Source organism: Sceloporus occidentalis, unplaced genomic scaffold, assembly GCF_023333645.1.
Source record: "Sceloporus occidentalis isolate IW3139 unplaced genomic scaffold, rSceOcc1.0.p SCAF_86, whole genome shotgun sequence".
NCBI lineage: Eukaryota > Metazoa > Chordata > Lepidosauria > Squamata > Phrynosomatidae > Sceloporus > Sceloporus occidentalis.
In genome coordinates, this window is record NW_028317066.1 from 4030023 (window position 1) to 4051581 (window position 21559).

The 21559-nt window shown below is 45.7% G+C and overlaps 1 protein-coding gene across 1 annotated transcript; it reads right to left on the reverse strand.

Moving 5' to 3' along the window:
* Positions 1 to 18804: 18804 nt before the first annotated feature.
* LOC149285037 (uncharacterized) lies at positions 18805 to 20964 on the reverse strand. Its single transcript, XM_089495932.1, has 2 exons — positions 20946 to 20964; positions 18805 to 19609 (listed from the first exon to the last, which is right to left on the reverse strand). Exons 1-2 carry the CDS (start codon positions 20962 to 20964, stop codon positions 18912 to 18914), a joined length of 717 nt encoding a protein of 238 aa, XP_089352058.1. The 3' UTR covers positions 18805 to 18911.
* Positions 20965 to 21559: the final 595 nt, after the last annotated feature.

Genomic DNA, 21559 nt, shown 5'->3' on the forward strand with positions numbered 1-21559 from the left:
TAAGGAGGGGAGGAAGGAGGCCCAGCAGTCCTTCTAGGCATGGCCCACTCTCTCTGAAGGTGGGAGAGTGGGACTCCCAAAGGGAATTTCAATGCTTTTAATGGTGGCTCTCATGTTGTAGCAAAGATGATGATGATGATGATGATATCAGGCCTGGGGGAGGATACAACTGCCTCCAGACCTTAATCATCATTAATGCCACCATCACTGGGCCTTCTTGTTCTGCACCACTGTAATGGCCATGGCTCAGTGCTATGGAACTCTGGGAATGTACTTTTGGTTTGGCATTTCAGGTGTTGTTAAGCTTTGGAAATCCTGTTTGAGGATCCTTCTGACTTTGGGGCCCCTTCATCCTCCCTTTTGGGTTCCCTGAAGGCCTCAAACTGCCAAATGCCAAGTGCTTAGGAAGAGGCAGCCATTTTGTGTTCTGGCGGCCATTTTGTGTTCCAGAGGCCATTTTGTGTTCTGGCGGCCATTTTGTGTTCCAGAGGCCATTTTGTGTTCTGGTGGCCATTTTGTGTTCCAGAGGCCATTTTGTGTTCTGGCAGCCATTTTGTGTTCCGGAGGCCATTTTGTGTTCCGGAGTCCATTTTGTGTTCCGGAGGCCATTTTGTGTTCTGGCGGCCATTTTGTGTTCCAGAGGCCATTTTGTGTTCTTATGGCCATTTTGTGTTCCAGAGGCCATTTTGTGTTCTTATGGCCATTTTGTGTTCCGGAGGCCATTTTGTGTTCCGGCGGCCATTTTGTGTTCCAGAGGCCATTTTGTGTTCTTATGGCCATTTTGTGCTTCTTGTGACTGAGGGGAATAATGTTCCAGAACCTTCTCTGAGTCTCAGTTGAACAGAGGCCTCTCTTTCTCTCCTGTGGCTCCAGAGAGAGAAGGAGGCTCCTATCTAATTCCTCTTGAGAGTTTGTCCATTTTGTTTGTTTGTTTGTTGTTTTTTCTGTTTTTTAAATATTGCTTTGGATTTAATACTTTTTTAAGGAGAGGAGGGTACCATTATTATTATTATTATTATTATTATTATTATTATTATTAACCTTTATTTATGAAGCGCTGTAAATTTACACAGTCTGGTTTTTAAAGGCTGCAATAGATTCCTCCCAGAGGACCTGAGGGTGCAGTGGGGCAGATTATATGGAAGCAGGCGATCCCTCAAATAGGTTGGACCCAAGCCATGTAGGTTTTTAAAGGTTATAATCAACACCTTCTACTGTGCCCAGAAACTAATAGGCCCGGAAACTAATAATAAATCAACTTCCAAAATTGTATCGCTTTCCCACAATTCCACCACATTTGATAGATTGAGCCCTGCTCCTTTTCACATTTTCAACACAAATTACTGCAATGCTTATACATCTTGCTTATTCTCTCTGGTGTTAAATACCATCAAAATGTTTTATAATAACTCTCTGTTTGATGTTTTGGCTGCAAGTATAGTTCAGTCTTTTTCCCCAAGTGTATTCCCATTGGTCTAATTCAATTACAAAACCAAAGTTTTGATACCATCTGATCACATTTTCTTTAATAAATTCCTCTTATGTACAGATTTTAAGAATATGATTATAAAGTCTTGCTAATAAGGCATCTTTAATCAACATTATTTCCTGTTCTAGATCAGAGTCTAATTTATCAATACCATATTGTTTTTTATCCATTAGGAAGAGCTCTCTAAATTGTCTGTAAAAGAACCATGAAAGATCATTACCCTGATCATTAGGATCTTCTCGTGTCTTTATTCTATAACCAGTTCTATCTATTTGCATTTATTCTTTATAGGAGATCCAATTTGCGTCCTTTTATGAATATCTGGTCTCTTTTCTCAGGGACTTCATCTTGCCCCCCTTGGACACAGCTTTGGGGCACCTTTTGCTGGAAGTGACCCAAGTGCAAGACCATCAGGACCCCTGCCCACCTGATGGCCAACACAGAGGCCAAGCGGAAGGAGTTGGGCTCCCAGAGAAAGAGGATGCAGAGGTACAAGAACTCTTTGGTGAGTCGAGGTTCTTGACTATTAGTTTCATCTGTGTCAGTGCTGGGCCAGTTCATGAAAGCAAGCGGAGAACATACGCTCCCAATTTAGCAGAGACAGTCCTCTTAATCCTCTGTCACCCCACTTTTTAGGGGCTTTTAAAAATGTCCCAGTTGCTCTCTCCTCCTCCCACTTTCCCCCTTCTCAGCTCACTTCAATTCCTGAGTGCCATTCAGTTTGCACCCCATCAACTCAAAAGTGGGGAGTGGAGAGGAGAGAAGGAAGCAGAGTATTGCCCTTCCCAGGAGGCTGAAGCAAAAGCAAACTGCTGTGCCCTTCCTAGCTTGTGTGATCTTCCTCATAAACAACTTTGGCCATCTTGACCACCTTTTGGTGTTGCTTGTCCACATGTGTCTTCCTTTTCCCATCTGTGAAATGTTGGGGGATATGGGAGAACATCTCTGGGTCTAAATATGGGGTGGGCCCAGTGGCCCTCAAGCCCACAGTGCTCCCCAGAACAGTTTTTCAAAATTAACTTTTGCCTCCGAAATGTGGCAAGAAATGTCTAAATGCACTATAATTCTTTGGTGGCTAAATGTACTGTATGTGTTGGGATAGTGAGTATCCTAATCCATCCTCTGTATCCCAGGAATGGCCTAAATTATATTGTTTATTATATTGTATATTATATTGAAAGTATTCGAAACAAACTGGATCTCGAAGGCAGTAGTTTTTTTCCCCCTTGCTGACAGAATTTAAAGTTTATTTCCTGGACTGAATTGTGAAGTGATGAAATAATATTTGGGATGAACCATGTGCTTTCCTCCCCTTTTGCTTAGTCACTCTCTGGATGAGGGCTATTTTCTGTTGCAGGTGACCTTTGCGGATGTGGCAGTATATTTCACTGAGGAGGAATGGAAACTGTTAACGAAGAAACAGAGAATGATGTACAGTTATGTCATGATGGAGAATTATCAGAATGTGGCCTCTGTGGGTAAGGAACCGTAATCCATTCTCCTTTCTATGAAGACTGAGGTCCCTTTTATCCTAAATTATCATAGTGCTATGATTCCACTAGAATTACAAAATCATAGCATTGGAATAGACCACAAGGGCCATCCAGTTCAACCCTCTTCTGCCATGCAGGAATATACATTCCAAGCACCATCCAGCCTCTGTTTAAAGACCTCCAAAAAGAGGACTCCATCAAACTCTAAGGGAGTATATTCCACTGTCGAAGAGCTCTTACTGTCCCAAAGTTCCTCCTAATGTTCAGGTGGAAACTCTTTCTCTGTGCCTTGCATCCATTGTGGTGTCTCCGTTTCTCTGTAGCAGCAGAAAGCAAGCTTGCTCCATCATCAATACGACCCTTTCCAATATTTAAACATGAATATCATATCCACTCTTAACTTTCTTTTCTCCAGGCTAAACGTACCCAGCTCTCTAAGCCATTCTTCATAGGGCTTGATGGTGTCCAGATCCTTCACCACTTTGGTTGCCCTCCTTTGGGCATTTTCAAACTTTTCAACATCCTTTTGAATTGTGGGGCTCAGAACTGGACACAGGATTATTCCAAGGGAGGCCTGACCAAAGCAGAAGAGAGTGGCACTATTACTTCCCTTGATCAAGAAACTATACTCATATTGATGCAGCGTAGAATGACATTGGCCTTTTTAGCTGCAGCATCACACTGTTGGCCCATGTTCAACTTGTGGTCTACTGGGAGTCCTAGATCCCTTTCAAGTGTAGTTTAATTGAGATAGCAACATCCTGTAGAATATTTGAATTTGTGGTTTAGTGAGGCACTATTGCTCTCCACTTTATAAGGATACTAAATACCCCATCGTAAACTGCCAATTGCCAGAACCACCTTCTGTGGTTCATCCACAATGGTATTGCGGTTTAGGGGGCAATTGTAAGTAGTTTAAATGTTAGTAGTTTTAAGTCGTTGGTAAGTGTAATGGGGCCAAGAACGGCTTGGCGGAAGGGAATCAGTTGTGGAGGCTATTAACTGACTGGTTTGTGAGATTTGGGTGGCAGGCATGCCCCAGGGGGAGAGGCGTATGAGAACGGTGGAAGAAGAAGGCAAGAGGTACCTTGGCAGCTGGGTTGGTTAGGAGCTAAAAGAGGAGGAAAGCGGAGGAGTGTGGAGATAGTAAAAGACAGAAGGAAAAGATTTTGGCTCTTCAGAAACTGCTTATACGTGTTAATGGATGCTTCTGCCGGAGTTTCTCAATAAACCTTTTGGTTCAAGCAAAGGACTTTTTAATTCTGAAATTTAGGATTTTGTGGGAAGGAAGCATAGAGATTAATGCTTTTCTCACCCAAGTGGTACTTAGCATATTGCTCAGCAAGTTTCCTACCCTTTTTGGTCCCTCTTCCATCCTTTTGAGGCTCTGGAGAGGGTTCTTGGGGAAAATATCTCCCTTGGCCATGCAATGGATCAGAGAGGGCTCAACAGTGGTAAAACGGCCTCCACTTCCCCAAAGGGATGCAATGGGATACTGAGGGGCAACACATTAATCCATATTTTTAGGCAATACAATGTGGGGGTGCCCCTGAGATCCCCTGGGAGCCAATATAACCCCCATGTGACAGTAGCCCATCCCTGTCTTAGAGAGGTCTTTAGGCTGTTTTAAGGCTGCTCTCTGGTGCTTGATCCTCACCAAAATTCGAGTCCAGTTCCCAGCCCCCTTGCTCTGCCTTTCCCAATGAATCATTTGTATATTGATTATCCATCCATTCTCAACAAATGGGCCTCAAAGTGTCCCTTTTATGCATCACACTCTGTGGATGTGTGTCTGTGATAGAGAGAAGGAGGGAATGTGAAAAACAAAAAGGCAGGGAAGAGATGGTGAAGGTGAAATGCTGAAGCAGTGCAGATGGGCAAGAGGGAAGGTTGGAGAGTGGAGGGAGAAAGGGAAGGGGATCAGGCCTCTGGGAGCCAGGAGGGGAAGGCAGGAGCAAAGCCAGGATCGCCTAGCTCTGTGCGGAGAGGAAGGGACCGCTGGGAAGGGCCAGGAGAGAGGCCTTGGGGATTGGGAGGCAGCCACCAACCTCACAGATTTTAAGAACTGAACTGGTGAGAACCGGCTCTTTTCAGACATATTTAGGGGTTCCATTTAGCAATTATGAGCAATGCATATGAAGAGAGGAAATGGCAACACATAAATTCCTTTTTCTCTAATGTTTCTTTTCCAACCTGAGCTTGCTTAGCTCCATGGTTGATTCCAGAGGATCTTTGTCACTCAAAATTCTGGAGTCTGGGGAGGACACTCACAAGTGCTATGACAGTGATGGTGAACCTATGCCACACGTGCCAGAAGTGGCACTTTGCCCAGCCCCCTTCCTCCCCACTTATCCTTCCTGCCCTCCAAGTATCCCAAATTGGGCACTTGGAGAGCAGGGAAAGGTCCATGGGGAGGGAGGCACGGGGGCTGTCCTGCTCCCTTCCTCTCCACTTACTCTTCTTGTCCTCCAAGTGTCCCAAACGGACACTTGGAAGGGTGCTGCAATTTTGTACTTGCTCAGCGCGTACTAGGGTTCAGCGGCGTCTAGAATAGACGCTCCTTTCTAACTCTAGTACGCCCCTTCCTAACCCTAGTATGTGCGGAGCACGTACTTTCGGCACGTCTGTAATGTGCCCACATTAATTTAATCTCACATAGGGAGGGGTGAACGTGGGGCTAAATCACCTAACTCTCTTAATGCTGAGATTCAGTCTTGTCTGTCATTGTCCTTGTTTACAGAAGAACTTGTCAGTCATGAGAGAGTCCACACAAGAAAGAAGTCACATAAATGTCAGCACTGTGGGAAACATTTTGCTTACAAGTCAGTCCTTGTCAAGCATCTGAGAGTCCACACAGGAGAGAAGCCATACAAATGCCAGCATTGTGGGAAATGTTTTTCTCAGAAGTCAGACCTATTGACACATCAGAGATTCCACACAGGAGAGAAGCCATACAAATGCCAGCATTGTGGGAAATGTTTTTCCTTGAAGTCAAACCTGGTGATACACCAGAGAGTCCACACAGGAGCTAAGCCATACAAATGCCAGCATTGTGGGAAATGTTTCTCTCAGAAGTCAACCCTAGTGACACATCAGAGAGTCCACACAGGAGAGAAGCCATACAAATGCCAGCATTGTTGGAAATGTTTTTCTTTGAAGGGAGTCTTAGTGACACATCAGAGAGTTCACACAGGAGAGAAGCCACACAAATGCAAGCATTGTGGGAAATGTTTTTCTTTTATGTCAAACCTAGTGACACCTCAGAAAGGCCACACAGGAAAGAAGCCACAAAAATCCCAGAAATGAACTAACATTATTTTTGTGAAGAAGGAATGCAATGAATATATTTTTATTCCTGTGGTGATAAGAAAATGCCCTTGTGATTTGTGTGTTAGGTTTGTCTGTCCATCTATCTTTATGTTTTAAAATTATATTTTCTTAATTTTAGCTTTTAATTGCTATTAGTGTAGATCATTGCTTTAGTTTATAAATTTGACTGGGGATTATGGGTTGTGGAATGGGTTAGCTAGATAGAGGGTGGGATTTGTTGCAGCTGGCTAAAATAGTTATTTGATTGAAGGCCTTTGGAATATGTGGGATGTTAGCTGAAGAAAGTTGGGGGAAAGGTATTAACAGAAAGGGGACTAGTTTCTGGGAATGACAAAGGTAGCCTTGTTACTTGTGGGCCACTGACTGTGGGAATTGGAGGTGGTGGCTAAGTTTGGAAGAGGGTGGAGTTTTAGGGTTTGGGGTTTTAATGTATTATTTGTCTTGGGGTGGGCAGTTCTGACTGAAATGCTGAATTTCTGACTCTGGCCTGATTTAAATGGGCCTTTGCGCAGCCCCCATCATGTGCTAGGGGTTGACCGAGAACGTGGTGTCCATACTGGCCTCAGTCCTAGCACGTGATAGGGGCATCAAAATGGCTGCGCCCTGTACACACGGGCGCTGCCATTTTGACGTGATGGACGTGTAACGTATGCAAGTCCCGGCACCTTTGTGACAACGCAAGTGCGCCATTGGCGCCTTGCGGTGCCACAAAGGTGCCACAAGAAGAACCGATTTTTGGCGGGTTCTTTTTGTTCTGCGACGGAGCCGCGTGGTTTGTTCACTTTGGCTGCCTTGCGGAGCAAACCAGGGTGGCAGAAGACCTCCCTTTTTGGGCGGTCTGTATCCCGCCATTGTGTTCTTAATAAAGTTCTTTGTTATTTCAACACAATGGACTCATTGATGCATATAAGTTCTGAATTTGCGCAAAACTGACCCTTTCTTCTCTTCTCAGTCCTCAGCTCCATTCCCAGCCGTATGAGCAGCACAGGCAAACACACACACACACTCAGAGAGACAGATCTGTATGCACAAAGCAGAGTCTTCACAGCCTTTCCCTCCTGAGTCCAGTTCTGCAGCTTGGGCTCCATTCCGGAAGGAAGGAAGGAAGGAAGGAAGGAAGGAAGGAAGGAAGGAAGGGTGTAGTTCTTCCCTTCTTCCAAATGCCGACAATGGAATAAGCAGCAGCAGCTAGGGCTTTGCGATCCCTGCGCATGCTCAAGAGGGGCCTTTGGTGGCAAATGTGCACAGTCTCAGCCCCTGAATCTGCCGCCCTCACAGCCTACTCTGAGGGAGGAAGTGGGGAGAGCCCTCATTCATTCAGAATGGCTGGAGGATCTTCTGAGGAAGGGGTGATGTAAGAAGGACGGAAACCTGATCTCCTCCCCGCAATGAAAGGCAGGGAGCCTGCCAGGCCTCCGCTCCCTTCTCTCCCTTCCCTGCCCCCTCCTCTGGGGATTCCTTGGGGCCCAGATACTTGGGGGGTTATTTTGAGGAAAGAGGAAAGGGGGGACCCTTGGAGAGAGGTGTGGCCATGGAGGGGAGGGGGATTCAAAGGTAAAAAGGACTTTCAGGAGCCCCTTCCTTCCTGGACAGTGGGGCAGAGGAGAGACCCTCCCTTCTGATGCCTCATTTAGGGAAGAGTTTTGTGCCAAATACAAAGCATCACACAGAATAGGGTTCAATAGCATTGGAAACAACATTTGGGGGGTGGGGGGAGAGACGTTTTCTCTGGGGTCTTGGGGGAGGGAGCTCTGTCTGGGTGGGGGAAAGAGCCAAAATCTAGGCCAAATCCAAGAGGAGGGAGATGGAGGGACCCCAAAGCCCCATCTGGGGAGACTGACACTTCCCTGGCAACCTGGGAACTAGGCTTAAAGGCCCACAGTTTCCAAATTAGGCATCCCCCACACATACATACCTTTCCCTTCACAACAACCCTGCGGAGGAGGACCAACAGAGAGACCCACAGCCCCAAAAAGAACACCCTCCTCCTAGTTTTGGGAACATGCTGAACAAGCCTTGAACCCCCTTGAAAGGATGTAGGTAAAAGGAGTAGAAGGAAGGAGTGAAAATGCCAAGGGAAGAGAATCATAAAGGGACGGCTTAAGGGGGGGGGGGGGATGTGGAACCTGATTCAGGCGCCTGCCCCCAGAACCCATCATTAGAGCCTACCAGAGATCACTGTGATGCTTTAAATGACTATTTCACAGATAACATCTCTCAGATAAGAGCTGACTTGGATGCCAGCATTATTGCAGAGGCTTTAGGTGAGGTGTCCAGTGACTCAATGAATAAGATCATTCTGGATCAAATTGAATCTGTGAGTACTGAGGACGTAGACAAGCTCCTTAGAAGTGTAAAGAAGACAACTTGCCCCCTCGACCCTTGCCCTTCATGGCTGGTCCTCCAAGGAGGAGATGCACTTAGGACCCACCTGAGCTATATCATAAATGCATCTCTTAGGGAGGGCTATTTTCCATCTTGCTTAAAAGAAGGGGTGTTATGGTCGCTTCTGAAAAAGCCCTCCCTAGATCCCTTGGACATGAACAATTACAGACCGGTCCCCCATCTTCCATTTCTAAGCAAGGTGACTGAGTGGGCAGTTGCTCTTCAAGTCCAAGTGGTCTTGGATGAAACAGATTATCTAGACCCTTTTCAAATTGGCTTCAGGACAGGATACAGAGTCAAGATTGCTATGGTCTCCTTAGATGATCTCCGCTTGAGCATCGATGGGGAAGTATGACCCTATCAGTGCTTTTGGACCTCTCAGTGGCTTTCCATACCGTCAACCATGGTATCCTTCTGGAAAGCCTGAGGGAATTGGGGATCGGGGGCACTGCGTTGCGGTGGTTTTGGTCCTATCTCAGAAGCAGATTCCAGATGGTGATGCTTGGGGACAGTTGCTCCTCCAAAAGGGATCTTAAATTTGGCATCGTTCGTCGCATCATCCTGTCCCAAATGCTATTTAACATCTACATGAAACCGCCTGGAGAGATCATCCGGAGGTATGGGATGGGGTTTTATCAGTATGCTTATGACATCCAATATCTCTCCATGCCCCAGACTTCAGCGTCAACTAAGGAAGGCATCTCCCCTCTGAATGAATGTCTTGAGGGAGTAATGGGCAAGATGAGGAAATCAGGTTGAAAGTGAATCCATTTAAGAAAGAAGTACTTGTTGTTGGAGCCTCTAACCCAGGTATGGAGGTTTGTCTACCGCTCCTGGACGGGGTCATAGTTCCCCTAAAGGACTCTGTTTGCAGTTTGGGGGTGCTCCTGGTTCCTTTCCTCCAGATGTCAGCTCAGATAGATGCGACGGCCAAGAGTGCCTGTTATCAGCTTCGGTTGATACGCCAGCTGCGCCCTTTCCTGGAACCTGAAGACCCAAAAACTATGGTTCATGCACTGGTAAGCCCACATCTTGACTTCTGCAATGCGCTCTACATAGGACTACCCTTGCAGTAAGTCTGGAAACTTCGACTAATTCAAATATGGCAACTCACTGTGACCATTTCTTTCTTTCTTTCTTTCTTTCTTTCTTTCTTTCTTAGGTTCAGGTGAGCTTTATTTATGAATTCACATTCAGTTATATGTTTGCGATTGTACTTTCCAGTTATTTATAACTTCTGCCAGCATCTCTTGAACATACACGATATTAACAGATTGATCATATTTACAACTTCTAATACCTTCCAATACATGTTCTATTTATTATCTTGGCACAACCTATATATTCTGTACTGATATTTTGCTCTTCCCTGTATTTTCCCCTGACATAATACCTCCCTCCCTTCTCCCTTTTTAGTTTTGTTTTATTGTCTTTGTTCAACTCATGTCCGGTTTTTATCTGAGCAGATACTATCAAATGTCCTTATCTTTATATTCTATATTTCATTCCTTAATCCCTATTTTTCTGAAAATATTCTTATTTTACTATGTCTGTGCTTATACAGGCAAGACGTTTTAGAGCAGCATTTAAATCTGCACTATTTGTTTTTACAAAACTAAATGTCCCAAATGCTATCATCAGTTTTGTAGCTATTATTACAGAAAGACGCAGAGTGCAAACTCCTCCAGTACCTTTATTTTCTGGAGTGAGATGGGCTTTTCCAGCTGACTCACATATAATTACTATTAATTATTAATAATTTCTCCTTTCTGGGAATGGCTCAAGCCCTTAAAGGCTCAGGGCCCTTCCTCCTCCTCCTCCTCCTCCTTCTCTTTCTGGAGGGACTGAGCATGCTCAGTGGGAGCCAGGACAGCCATCTTCCTTCAGGGCAGAGGGGCTTCAGGGGCTGCTACTGAGCATGCCTAGGTCTCCCAAGAAGCATCTCCCTCCCTCAGTGTTTCTGTGGTTACAACAGAGTCTGCCTGGCAACAGTGAAGGAGGCCTTTCTTTTTTGTTTTGGCGCTTCACAGACCGCCCAAAAAGGGCGCTCTGCCGGCGCCTGTGTTTGCTGTGCGAGAGAGCCGCAGCGGACAAACCGCGTGACTCCCCTGCGCAGCAAGAAGAACCCGCATAAAGCGGCACAGTTGTGACGCCGCAAGGCGCCAATGGCGCACTTGCAGTGTCACCTCCACACCACGATGTGCAGACACTAAGCATCCGACACGTCAAAATGGCGGCGCCCATGTGTATAGGGCACCGCCATTTTGACGTCCCCAGTACGTACTACAGGTGAGGCCTGATTGGACGCTGCGTCCTCAGCCAACCCCTAGTATGTACGGGGGTGGAGCCAAGGTCCATCTGGAACAGGCCTTTGTTTCTTTCTGTTTTGGGAGAGGAGAGTGGAAAGAGCTTCAAAAAGAGAGATGGTCCTCTCTTACCTGAAAAGAGGCCAATGTATATTCACACACAGAGACCCTTTGGTTCCCCTCTGAAATATCATAGACCCACAGAGACTCCCAAGAGAGAGAAGGAGGCCTGGCAGCCAGAGGAGCCTTTCTGCCTTGGCAGGGAAGGGAAGGGAAGGTGGGGGCCTCCATGGGGGACTCCCCAATTGGGGTCTTCTGTGAGAATAAGGACTGAAGGGGAAGAGGCCGGAGGAGGAGGAGGAGAAGGGCCTTACTTGCTCCAGCCCCCAAATCTGCCTCCCTACAGGAGACCCTGCAGCCCCCATCATTGCCTCCAAAATGCCTTCATTGACTGCAAACTACATTGAACCTTAATAATAATAATACCAACATAATAATACAAACATAATAATAATAATAACTAAAACCAGAATATTATTTATTAAGGATGTTTGAAGAAAATTTGGACAATAAATATGGGAAGGCGCTGTTTTATATGACAACCTTAGCTAGAATAATGTTTGGGCAAAACTGGAAGTCAAAATCTATCTCAGAAAAGGAGGTTGCCTGAAGGACTGAGACTGGTCCATTGCGACCTCCGACTGATACTCCTTGCCTAAAGGATCCAGACTGCCCCATTGGGATTTCAGGCTGATGCTCCTTACCTGAAGCATTGAGACTGGCCTGTTGGGACTTTAGGCTGTGGCTTCTTTCCTGAAGTCTATAGACTGGCCCATTGTAACTTCAGGCTCATGCTCCTTACCTGAAGGATTGGGACGAGACTATTGTGAGTTAAGGGCTATGCTCCTTGCCTTACCTGAAGGATTGACACTGGCCTCTTGCAACCTCATGCTGATTCTCCTTGCCTGAAGGACTGAGACGGGACTATTACGAGTTCAGGCTGGTGCTCCTTACCTGAAGGATTGGGACGAGACTATTGTGACTCAAGGCCTGTGCTCCTTACCTTACCTGAAGGATTGACATTGGCCTCTTGCAACCTCAGGTTGATTCTCCTTACCTGAAGGATTGGGATGAGACTATTGTGACTCAAGGCCTGTGTTCCTTACCTTACCTGAAGGATTGACACTGGCCCATTACAACCTCATGCTGATTCTCCTTGCCTGAAGGATTGAGACGGGACTATTACGAGTTCAGGCTGGTGCTTCGAACCTGAAGGATTGAGGTGATACTGTTGTGACTTCAAGGTGGAGCTCTTTACCTGAACTATTTAAAGTGGCCCATTGCAACCTCAGGCTGATGCTCCTCACCTGAAGCATTGAGACTGTCCCATTGTGATATCAGAATCATAGACTCATAGAATCCTAGAGCTGGAAGAGACCACTAGGACCATCCAGTCCACCCCCTGCCATGCAGGAACTCTCAATCAAAGCATCGCTGACCGATGGCCATCCAGCTTCTGTTTAAAGTTGTCCAGGGAAGGAGAATTCTCCACACTCCTAGGAAGGACTATGTTTCACTGTCCAACAGCTCTTATTGTCAGTTAATTCCTCATAATGTTCAGGTGGAATCGCTTTTCCTGGAGCTCACATCTGTTGTTCCAGGTCCTGTTCTCTGGAGCAGCAGGAAACAAGCTTGATCCCTCCTCAATATGACATCCCTTCAAATATTTAAACAGGGCTGTCATATTACCTCTTAAATTTCTCTTCTCCGGGATAAACATCCCCAGCTCCCTGACTCTTTCCTCATAGCGCATGGTTTCCAGACCCTTCACCATTTCAGTCGGACTCCTTTGGACATGCTCCAGTTTCTCAACATCCTTTTTGAATTGTGGGGGCCAGAACTGGACACAATATTCCAGGTGGGGCCTGACCAGAGTAGAATAGAGAGGGACTATTACTTCCCTTGATGACACTATACTTCTATTGATGCAGCCAAAAATCGCATTGGCCTTTTCAGCTGCCGCATTGCACTGTTGTCTCATGTTCAGTTTGGGGTATACTTGAACTCCTAGATCCATTTCATACGTATTTTCATTCAACCAGGTGCCCACCATCCTGTATCTGTGCATTTAGTTTTTCTGCCCTTAATGCAGTACCTTACATTTCTCCGTGTTGAATTTCATTTTGTTTGCTTTGGCCCAGTTTTCTAGTCTATTCAGGTCATTTTGAATTTTGATCCTGTCGTCTGAGGTCTTAGCTACTCCTCCTAATTTGGTGCCATATGCAAATTTGATAAGTATGCCCCTATTTCTGTCCTCCAAGTCATTGATAAAGATGTTGAATAGCACTGGGCCCTGGACAGAGCCCCACAGGACACCCCACTGGTCACTTCTCTCCAGGATGAAAAGGAGCCACTGTTGAATATCCTTTGGGTTCGGCTAGTCAACCAATTACAAATCCATGTAACAGTTGCCTTGTCCAGCTTGTTTCATGTTTTTGTTTTATATACTGTTTAATTTGGTTAACTGCTATCAAGGGACATAGCTATGACATTCTATGATATGAGGTGCACTATAAACCTTTTCAGAAATGAATAGGTATTGCTATTCTATGTATACATATTATCAGACATAACTCCAGAGAATGTTAGTCTTTTGGATGCCAGAAGGTTCCTCTCATTCTTCAATGCAAGAAGCAACACTTCAGCTGCCTTCTAGAAGATAAAGCAAAAAGGCTTCCAAAAGAACTGAAGCCTTGGGCAAGTCACACTCTCTCAGCCTCAGAGGATGGACATGGAAACCCACTCTGAAGAAGCCTGCCAAGAAAATCCTTCAGAGACTCCCATAAGGTCACCATAAGACCTGGAAACAACTGGGAGGCAAACACCAAGAACAACATTGGGAAATAGGTGCAAGCCTTGCCTTAGGAAAGTGTAATGACTGGGCTCCAGTCAATGGAGGTTTTCCTCAGGCAGAAAAGGGAGGTTTATGCAAATGCAGAATGACATCACTGCTACGGAAGGCTCTCTTGACCAATCAGAGAGCAAGATGAAGGTTCTTCTGGAAGCTTCCGTGAGAAGGAGATATAAGGCCTGAGAGACCAAGAGACAGTTGGGGGAATTGTGTCGGTTGGAGATCGAGAGAGAGAGTTAAAGAGCGGATCTTGGAAGTTAGTCTTAGAATTGGACGCTTGGGTCTATTTATTTCTTTAATAGCTTGTATGAATTGAATATTATATACTTACAAATATTGTACCTGAAAGATTCTTAATATCTTGTATGACTTATATTTTAGTTATATTTTGTTATTTATAGTAAATTTCTCCTTGGGGTATCTACTACTCGACGCTCCTTTTACACGGGTCTTGGCTCGGGTGATGCTTGGAAGATCAGTAAAGAAGTAGAAATAAGGTTCCTTAACCGGTCCCAGTGTAGGTTAAGGGAAATCCTTTTATAATTCACTGGGTGGTGGCAGCAAGAGTTAAGGAAGTTAAGGGTCTGCTGGGCTAAGAGCCATAATGTCTGAGGCGGTTTACAGACCACCCTTTTGGGGCGGCCTCCACCCACCCCTTTCCCCGACGAATCGGGGCCTCAGCTGCCACAGCGGCAGCCCCAAGGCCCCGATCTGCCGCTTTTCCAGGCAGCGGGGAAGTGGCAAAATGGCGCCTCCCCACAGCCTAGAAAGAAGTGTCCTTGGGGCTTGGGACAGCAGCGGGGGAATGGAGAATGGGGCCGCTCAGTCCATTTCTCCTTTGTGTCGCTGATGCAGCCATGTAAAGGTTGCGCCAGTGACACTAAGCAAGGAAGGAGCTCCATTTCGGAGCTCCTGCCGGTGCCGCAGAAAGGGTGCCACAGGTGCCCTTCAGCAGCATGAAGACATCACGTCCGCGCCGCCCCATGTGGAGGCGGCGTGGCCGTGACGTTGTAATGGTGGCGCCCATGCAGAAAGGGCACCGCCATTACAATGTACTAGGGTTGTGTGGAGTCTGGAAAAGACGCCCCGAGGCAACCCTAGTACAGGAAATCATCACAAGGTCAGAGGCAGTTAGAGCAGTTGTTGAACAATTAATTAAATTAATAGGAGATTAGCAGAAGAGATTCATCTTGGGTACCTTTTCAAAGCCTTCAAGACTGGTGATATATTGGATCTCTTCCGGAGGCTATTACATAACTTGGGAGTGACAGAAGAGAAGGTCCTCTGGGTAAATGCAGCCAGTCTACTTTTTAATGGTAAGTTTTTACCAGAGGTCCTTAATTTGTGGGCCAGATTGATGTGAGAAGGAGATCCCGTAAGCAAGCTGGACCCAATCCATGAAGGGCTTTAAAGGTTATAACCAAGACCTTGTACTGTTCTTGGATATTAACAGGCAGCAAGTGAAGTGACTTTATAATGGGTTTAATATGGTCACCTCTAGAACTTCCAGTGACAACTGCGGCTGCCATATTTTGAATTTAATGAAGTTTCCGGACTTGGTGCAAGGGTAGCCCTTCGTAGGCCACATTGCAGAAGTCAAGTCGTGTCGTTACCAGCATCTACACCATAGTTTGTTAGGTCCTCAGGTTCCAGGAAGGGACGCAGTTGGTGTATCAACTGAAGATAATAACGGGCACTCCTGGCCATTGCATCTATCTGGATCAAAGGATCCAACAGCACCCCCAAAGTGCAAACACAGCCCTTTAGTGGAAGTGTGACCCCATCCAGGACCGGCTGACAAACTTTCATACCCAGATTAGGACCCCCAACAACAAGTACCTCCGTCTTATCTGGATTCAGTTTCAGTCTTTTTTTCCTCATGCAGCCAATTTTTTCCCCTCAAGACATTCATTCATAGGGGAGATGCCTTCTTTAGTTGACGCTGAGGCCTGGGGCATGGAGAGTTATATCTGGGTGTCATCAACGTACTGATAACACCCCACTCCATGCCTCCAGATGATCTCTCCCAGCAGTTTCATGTAGATGTTAAACAGCATTGGTGACAGGATGATGCCTGAGGGACACCATATTTAAGCTTCCTTTTAAAGGAACAACTGTCTCCAAGTATCACCATCTGGAATCTGGTTGAGAGATAGGACCAGAATTGCCCCCGATCCCCAATTCCCTCAGGCTTTCCAGAAGGATGCCATGGTTGATGGTATCTAAAGCCACTGAGAGGTCCAAAAGCATCAAGAGGGTCACACTTCCCCTGTCGATACTCAAGTGCAGATCATCTACTAAGGCGGCCAAACCAGTCTTGAATCCGTATCCTGTCCTGAAGCCAGTTTGAAATGGGTCTAGATAAGCTGATTCTTCCAAGACTACTTGGATTTTAAGAGCAACTGCCCTCTCAATCACCTTGCTTAGAAATGGAAGATGGGGGACCGGTCTGTAATCGTTCATGTCCAAGGGATCTAGGGAGGGCTTTTTCATAAGCAGCCATACAACCGCTTCTTTTAAAGAAGATGGAAAATAGCCCTCCTTAAGAGATGCATCTATGATATATCTCAGGTGAGTCCTAAGTCCATCTCCTTCTTGGATGACCAGCCATAGAGGGCATGGGTCGAGAGGGCAAGTCATCTTCTTCTCATTTCCAAGAAGCTTGTCCATGTCCTCGGTACTCAGAGATTGAAATTGATCCAATATGATATTATTCACGGAGTCACTGGAAACCTCACTTATAGCCTCTGCCTTAATGCTGGTGTCCAAGTCAGCTCTATGCTGAGAGATCTCATGTGTGAAATGATCAATTAAAGCGTCACAGTGTGCTGTGGTATGTTCTAATAATGGGTTCTGGGAGGCAGAGACCCAAGTCAGGTCCCAGATGCGTCCCCCCCCCCCCAGCATTCCCTTTATGCTTCTCTTCTCTTGTAGCTTTCCCTCCCCCCTCGTTCCTTTTTCTTTAACCTATATCCCTTCAAAGGGGTCCAAGACCCTTTCAGCATGTTCCCAGAATGGGGGGGACCTTTCTGGTGCCATAGGTCTCTCTACTGGTTCTCCTCCAGAGGGTTGTTGTGAAGGACTAGGTATATATTTGTGTGGGGGATGCACTGGGATCCTGTGGGCCTCTAAGCCTAGATCCCAGTGTGCCGGGGATGTGTCAGTCTCGCCAGAAGGCGCTTTAGGTTCGCTCTGTCTGCCTCCTCCTGGATTTGGCCTAAACTTGGGCTTTTCTCTCCCCCCAGACAGAGCTCTCTCTCCCCCAGGGAAAACTGCTCCCCCATGAAAATGTTGTTTCCAATGCTATCTTGTGTGATGCTATTTATTTGGCACAAAAATATTCCCCAAATGAGGTATGAGAAGGGTCTTTCCTCTGCCCCACTTTCCAGGAGGGAGGGAGCTCTTAAAAGCCCTTTTTACATTTGAATCCCCCTCCCCTCCATGGTCAGGCCTCTCTCCAAGGTTTCCCCTGCCCTCTCTTCTCATAATAACCCCCCAAGTACTTGGGCCCCAAGGAATACACCGAGGAGGGGGCAGGGAAGGAAAGAGGGAGAGGAGGCCTGGCAGGCCCCCTGACTTTCTTTGGGGGGAGGAGATTGGGGTTTCCTTCCTTCTTATAACCCCTCAAGAGCCCACCAGAAGAACCTCCAACCATTCCTTCGAATGAATAAGGGCTCTCCCCACTTCCCCCCTCCCTCAGAACAGACTGTGAGGGCAACAATGGCTTCAGTGGCTGAGACTGCACATATGCCTGAAAGGTCCCTCCTCAGCATGCGCAGGCATAACAAGGCCCTTGCTGCTGGTGCTGCTTATTCCACTTGCGGCCTTTGGAAGAAGGGAAGGAGAACACCCTTCCTTCCTTCCTTCCTTCCTTCCTTCCTTCCTTCCTTCCTTCCTTCCTTCCAGAATGGAGCCCAAGCTGTGGAGATGTACTCAGGAGGGAAAGGCTGGGAAGACTCTGCTTTGTACATATAGCTGTGTCTCTCCGATGTGTGTGTGTGTGTGTGTGTGTGTTTGCCTCTGTTATTATGGAGCTGAGGACTGAAGAGAGAAGAAAGGGTCAGTTTTGTGCAAATTCAGAACTTCTGCGCATAGAAGAGTCCAGTGTGTTGAAACAACAAAGAACTTTATTAAGAACACTCAGGCGGGGTACAGACCACCAAAAAGATACGCCTCTTTGGCGCCTCTCTCTGCTGCGCAGGAGCACCGCAGCTTACAAATTGTGTGGCGCTGCTGCACAGCAAAGGAGCTCCAAAAAGTGGCTTTTTGCAGTATCACAAAGTGCCAAAGATGGCATGGTTACATCGCAGTTGCGCAGCGCTATTTGGAGGTGGCGCAGCTGCGACGTAATTGCGTGCGCCATATGTATGGTGCTACTCAACTGCAGCGCCTACATGACGTGCTAGGGTTGTGGGACGTGTGCATGCGCTGCCCGAGGCAACCCTAGCACGTCATGGACGCACCGCAAAGGGTCCGTCTGGACAGGGCCATAGTCAGAAATTCTGTGTTTAAGCCAGAACTGCCCACTCCAAGGCAAAGAATAAATTAAAACACCCAAACCTAAAACTCAACCCTCTTCCAAACCTAACCTCCACCTCCAATTCACACAGTCTATGCCCCACAGATAACAAGCCCCCCCTTTGCCATTCCCAGAAAGCAGTCCTTTCTATTAATACCGGTCCCCATCTTTCTTCAGCAAACATCCCACAAATTCCAAAACCTATCATTCCCACAACTATTCTAGCCAGCTGCAAAAAATCCCACCCATCTATTCAGCTAAGCTATTCCACAACCCATCATCCCCAGTCAAATTTAAACAATAAAGCTATGATCTATACTAATAGCAATTATACCCTAAACTTAAAATATAATCAGACATATGAACACACAAAATCACAACAGCCTTCTCTTATCACCACTGGCTTAAAAATATATTCTTTGTAGTCTTTCTTGACAAAAACAATCTTAATTCACTTCTGGGATTTGTGTGGCTTCTCTCATGTGTGACTTTTCTCATGTGTCATTAGGTATGACTTCGACGAAAAGCATTTCCCACAATGCTGGCATTTGTATGGCTTCTCTCCTGTGTGGACTCTCTGATGGATCACTAGGTATGACTTCTGAGAAAAACATTTCCCACAATGCTGGCATTTGTATGGCTTTGCTCCTGTGTGGACTCTCTGATGTATCACTAGGTATGACTTCTGAGAAAAACATTTCCCACAATGCTGGCATTTGTATGGCTTTGCTCCTGTGTGGACTCTCTGATGTCTCACTAGGTCTGACTTCTGAGAAAAACATTTTCCACAATGCTGGCATTTGTATGGATTCTCTCCAATGTGACTTTTCTCATGTGTCATTAGGTATGACTTCCGAGAAAAACATTTCCCACAATGCTGGCATTTGTATGGCTTTGCTCCTGTGTGGACTCTCTGATGTCTCACTAGGTCTGACTTCTGAGAAAAACATTTTCCACAATGCTGGCATTTGTATGGATTCTCTCCAATGTGACTTTTCTCATGTGTCATTAGGTATGACTTCCGAGAAAAACATTTCCCACAATGCTGGCATTTGTATGGCTTCTCTCCTGTGTGGACTCTCTGATGTATCACTAGGGATGACTTCCGAGAAAAACATTTTCCACAATGCTGGCATTTGTATGGCTTCTCCCCTGTGTGGACTCTCTGATGTCTCACTAGGGATGACTTCGAATAACAACATTTCCCACAATGCTGGCATTTGTATGGCTTCTCTCCTGTGTGGACTCTTCGATGCATGACAAGGATTGACTTGTAAGCAAAACGTTTCCCACAATGCTGGCATTTATGTGACTTCTTTCCTGTGTGGATTCTCTCATGATTCAAATGTTCTTCTGTAAAAAAGGACAGTGACAAATAAGACTGAAAATCAGAGTTAAGAGAGGAGAGTGTTACCCCATGATTTAGCCCTCATTAAACCGTCCTTATTTGAGATAAGATTAATAAAGTTGCTGTGAGTAACCCAGGGATGACCCTGCTGTTTATGCCCCTAAATCCATGGAATAGTGGTATCCTTACTCATAGGAGCTAGCAAAGAATAGGGACTGTCTTGAGGGAATCCGTGGAAGCAGATAGTCAAAGGACTGTTGAAAAAAATATAATTCATTAACCATGTGCAAAAATACTTTTATTGACAGGTAGAATCATATTCTGTGAGATGACCATAGAGTCCTGAAGCAGAGCCCAAGGCAGAGGTCATTTCATGCTGTTTGGCACCAGGAGATGACTCACAACCAATAGAGTATTCAGCTCACATGCGGATTGGTGTGGATTGGACTGGAGTTGTGTGTACAAGGGATGATGAAGTTGATGGAAGTCGGAGAACAGAGCTTGCAAATATTTGTATTATTTTGCAACTCAAGAGAGAGTTTAAAAGTCATTTAAACCTTTTTGAACACTCAGTTTCTGCCCTGAAGCAACAATTACATTATGAATTTTTGCCCAGTCTGGCTGTTCTTTGACATCTGTCCAATTACAGACAGTCTGTCGGTTTACATGATTAAGCACCTCAATGCACTCGCCAACCCCACTTGTTGCAGGAGCTCCTGAATTCTCTTCCCATTTCGAACCCTCAGCAATTGGAATCCAGATCCGCCTAGCTAAAGTATTACCATTATAAAAGTCTTACATCTCTTGACCACTCCCACCTGTTATCTAGTTGTTGTCCATGTGTGAACCCTTATGTGTCTGTGTGTTTTGTTTTCCCCCTAAATAGAAGATAAAACCTATTTCAAGTGCATTTGGAATTCAGTGTGCTTCTGGGCCTGGCACAGTTGGGCTGAATCCCGAGGTCACTCTTGCCCCAACCAAACTATATCTCTCTTTTCAGCAAAGTACTAAATTCCCCTAAAAGCATAGCACTTGCGAGTGTCCTCCCCAGACTCAAGCATTTTAGGTAACAAAGGGTCTCTGGAATCAACCATGAAACTAAGCAAGCTCAGGTAGGAAAGGAAACATTAGAGAAGAAGCAAGTTTTGTGTCTCCCTTTCCTACCTTCATAGATATTACTCATAATTGCTAAATGGAACTCCTAAATATGTCTGAAAAACAAGGATTTGAGCTGGTTCTCACCAGTTCACTCAATCCAGTTCTTAAAATCTGTGAGGTTGGTGGCTGCCTCCCAATCCCCAAGGCCCCTCTCCTGGCCCTTCCCAGAGGTCCCTTCCTCTCCGCACGAGGCGATCCTGGCTTTGCTCCTGCCTTCCCCTCAAACCGCCAAATAAAGAGCAATATTAGAACAGCGATTAATATAATAGTACATTATGAACATCATATCGAAAAAAATTTGGCAATAGTCATGGTGGACGCAGAGAAGGCATTCGACACAGTTAATAGGTTCTTTCTTTTGAAAACTATAGAAAAGATGAACATGGGAGATAGATTTCTATCTTGGATAAAGGCTATCTATAGAGAACAAAAGGCACAACTTAAAGTGAACCAAGAAAGATCGGAATCAATATGTATAGAGAAAGGCACCAGGCAAGGGTGCCCATTATCACCGCTCCTATTTCTACTAATTTTAGAAATCCTGAATAACAGGATAAGGCTAAATCCAAATATAAAAGGTGTCAAAATAAAAGATCATCAGTGGAAATTAAACGCTTTTG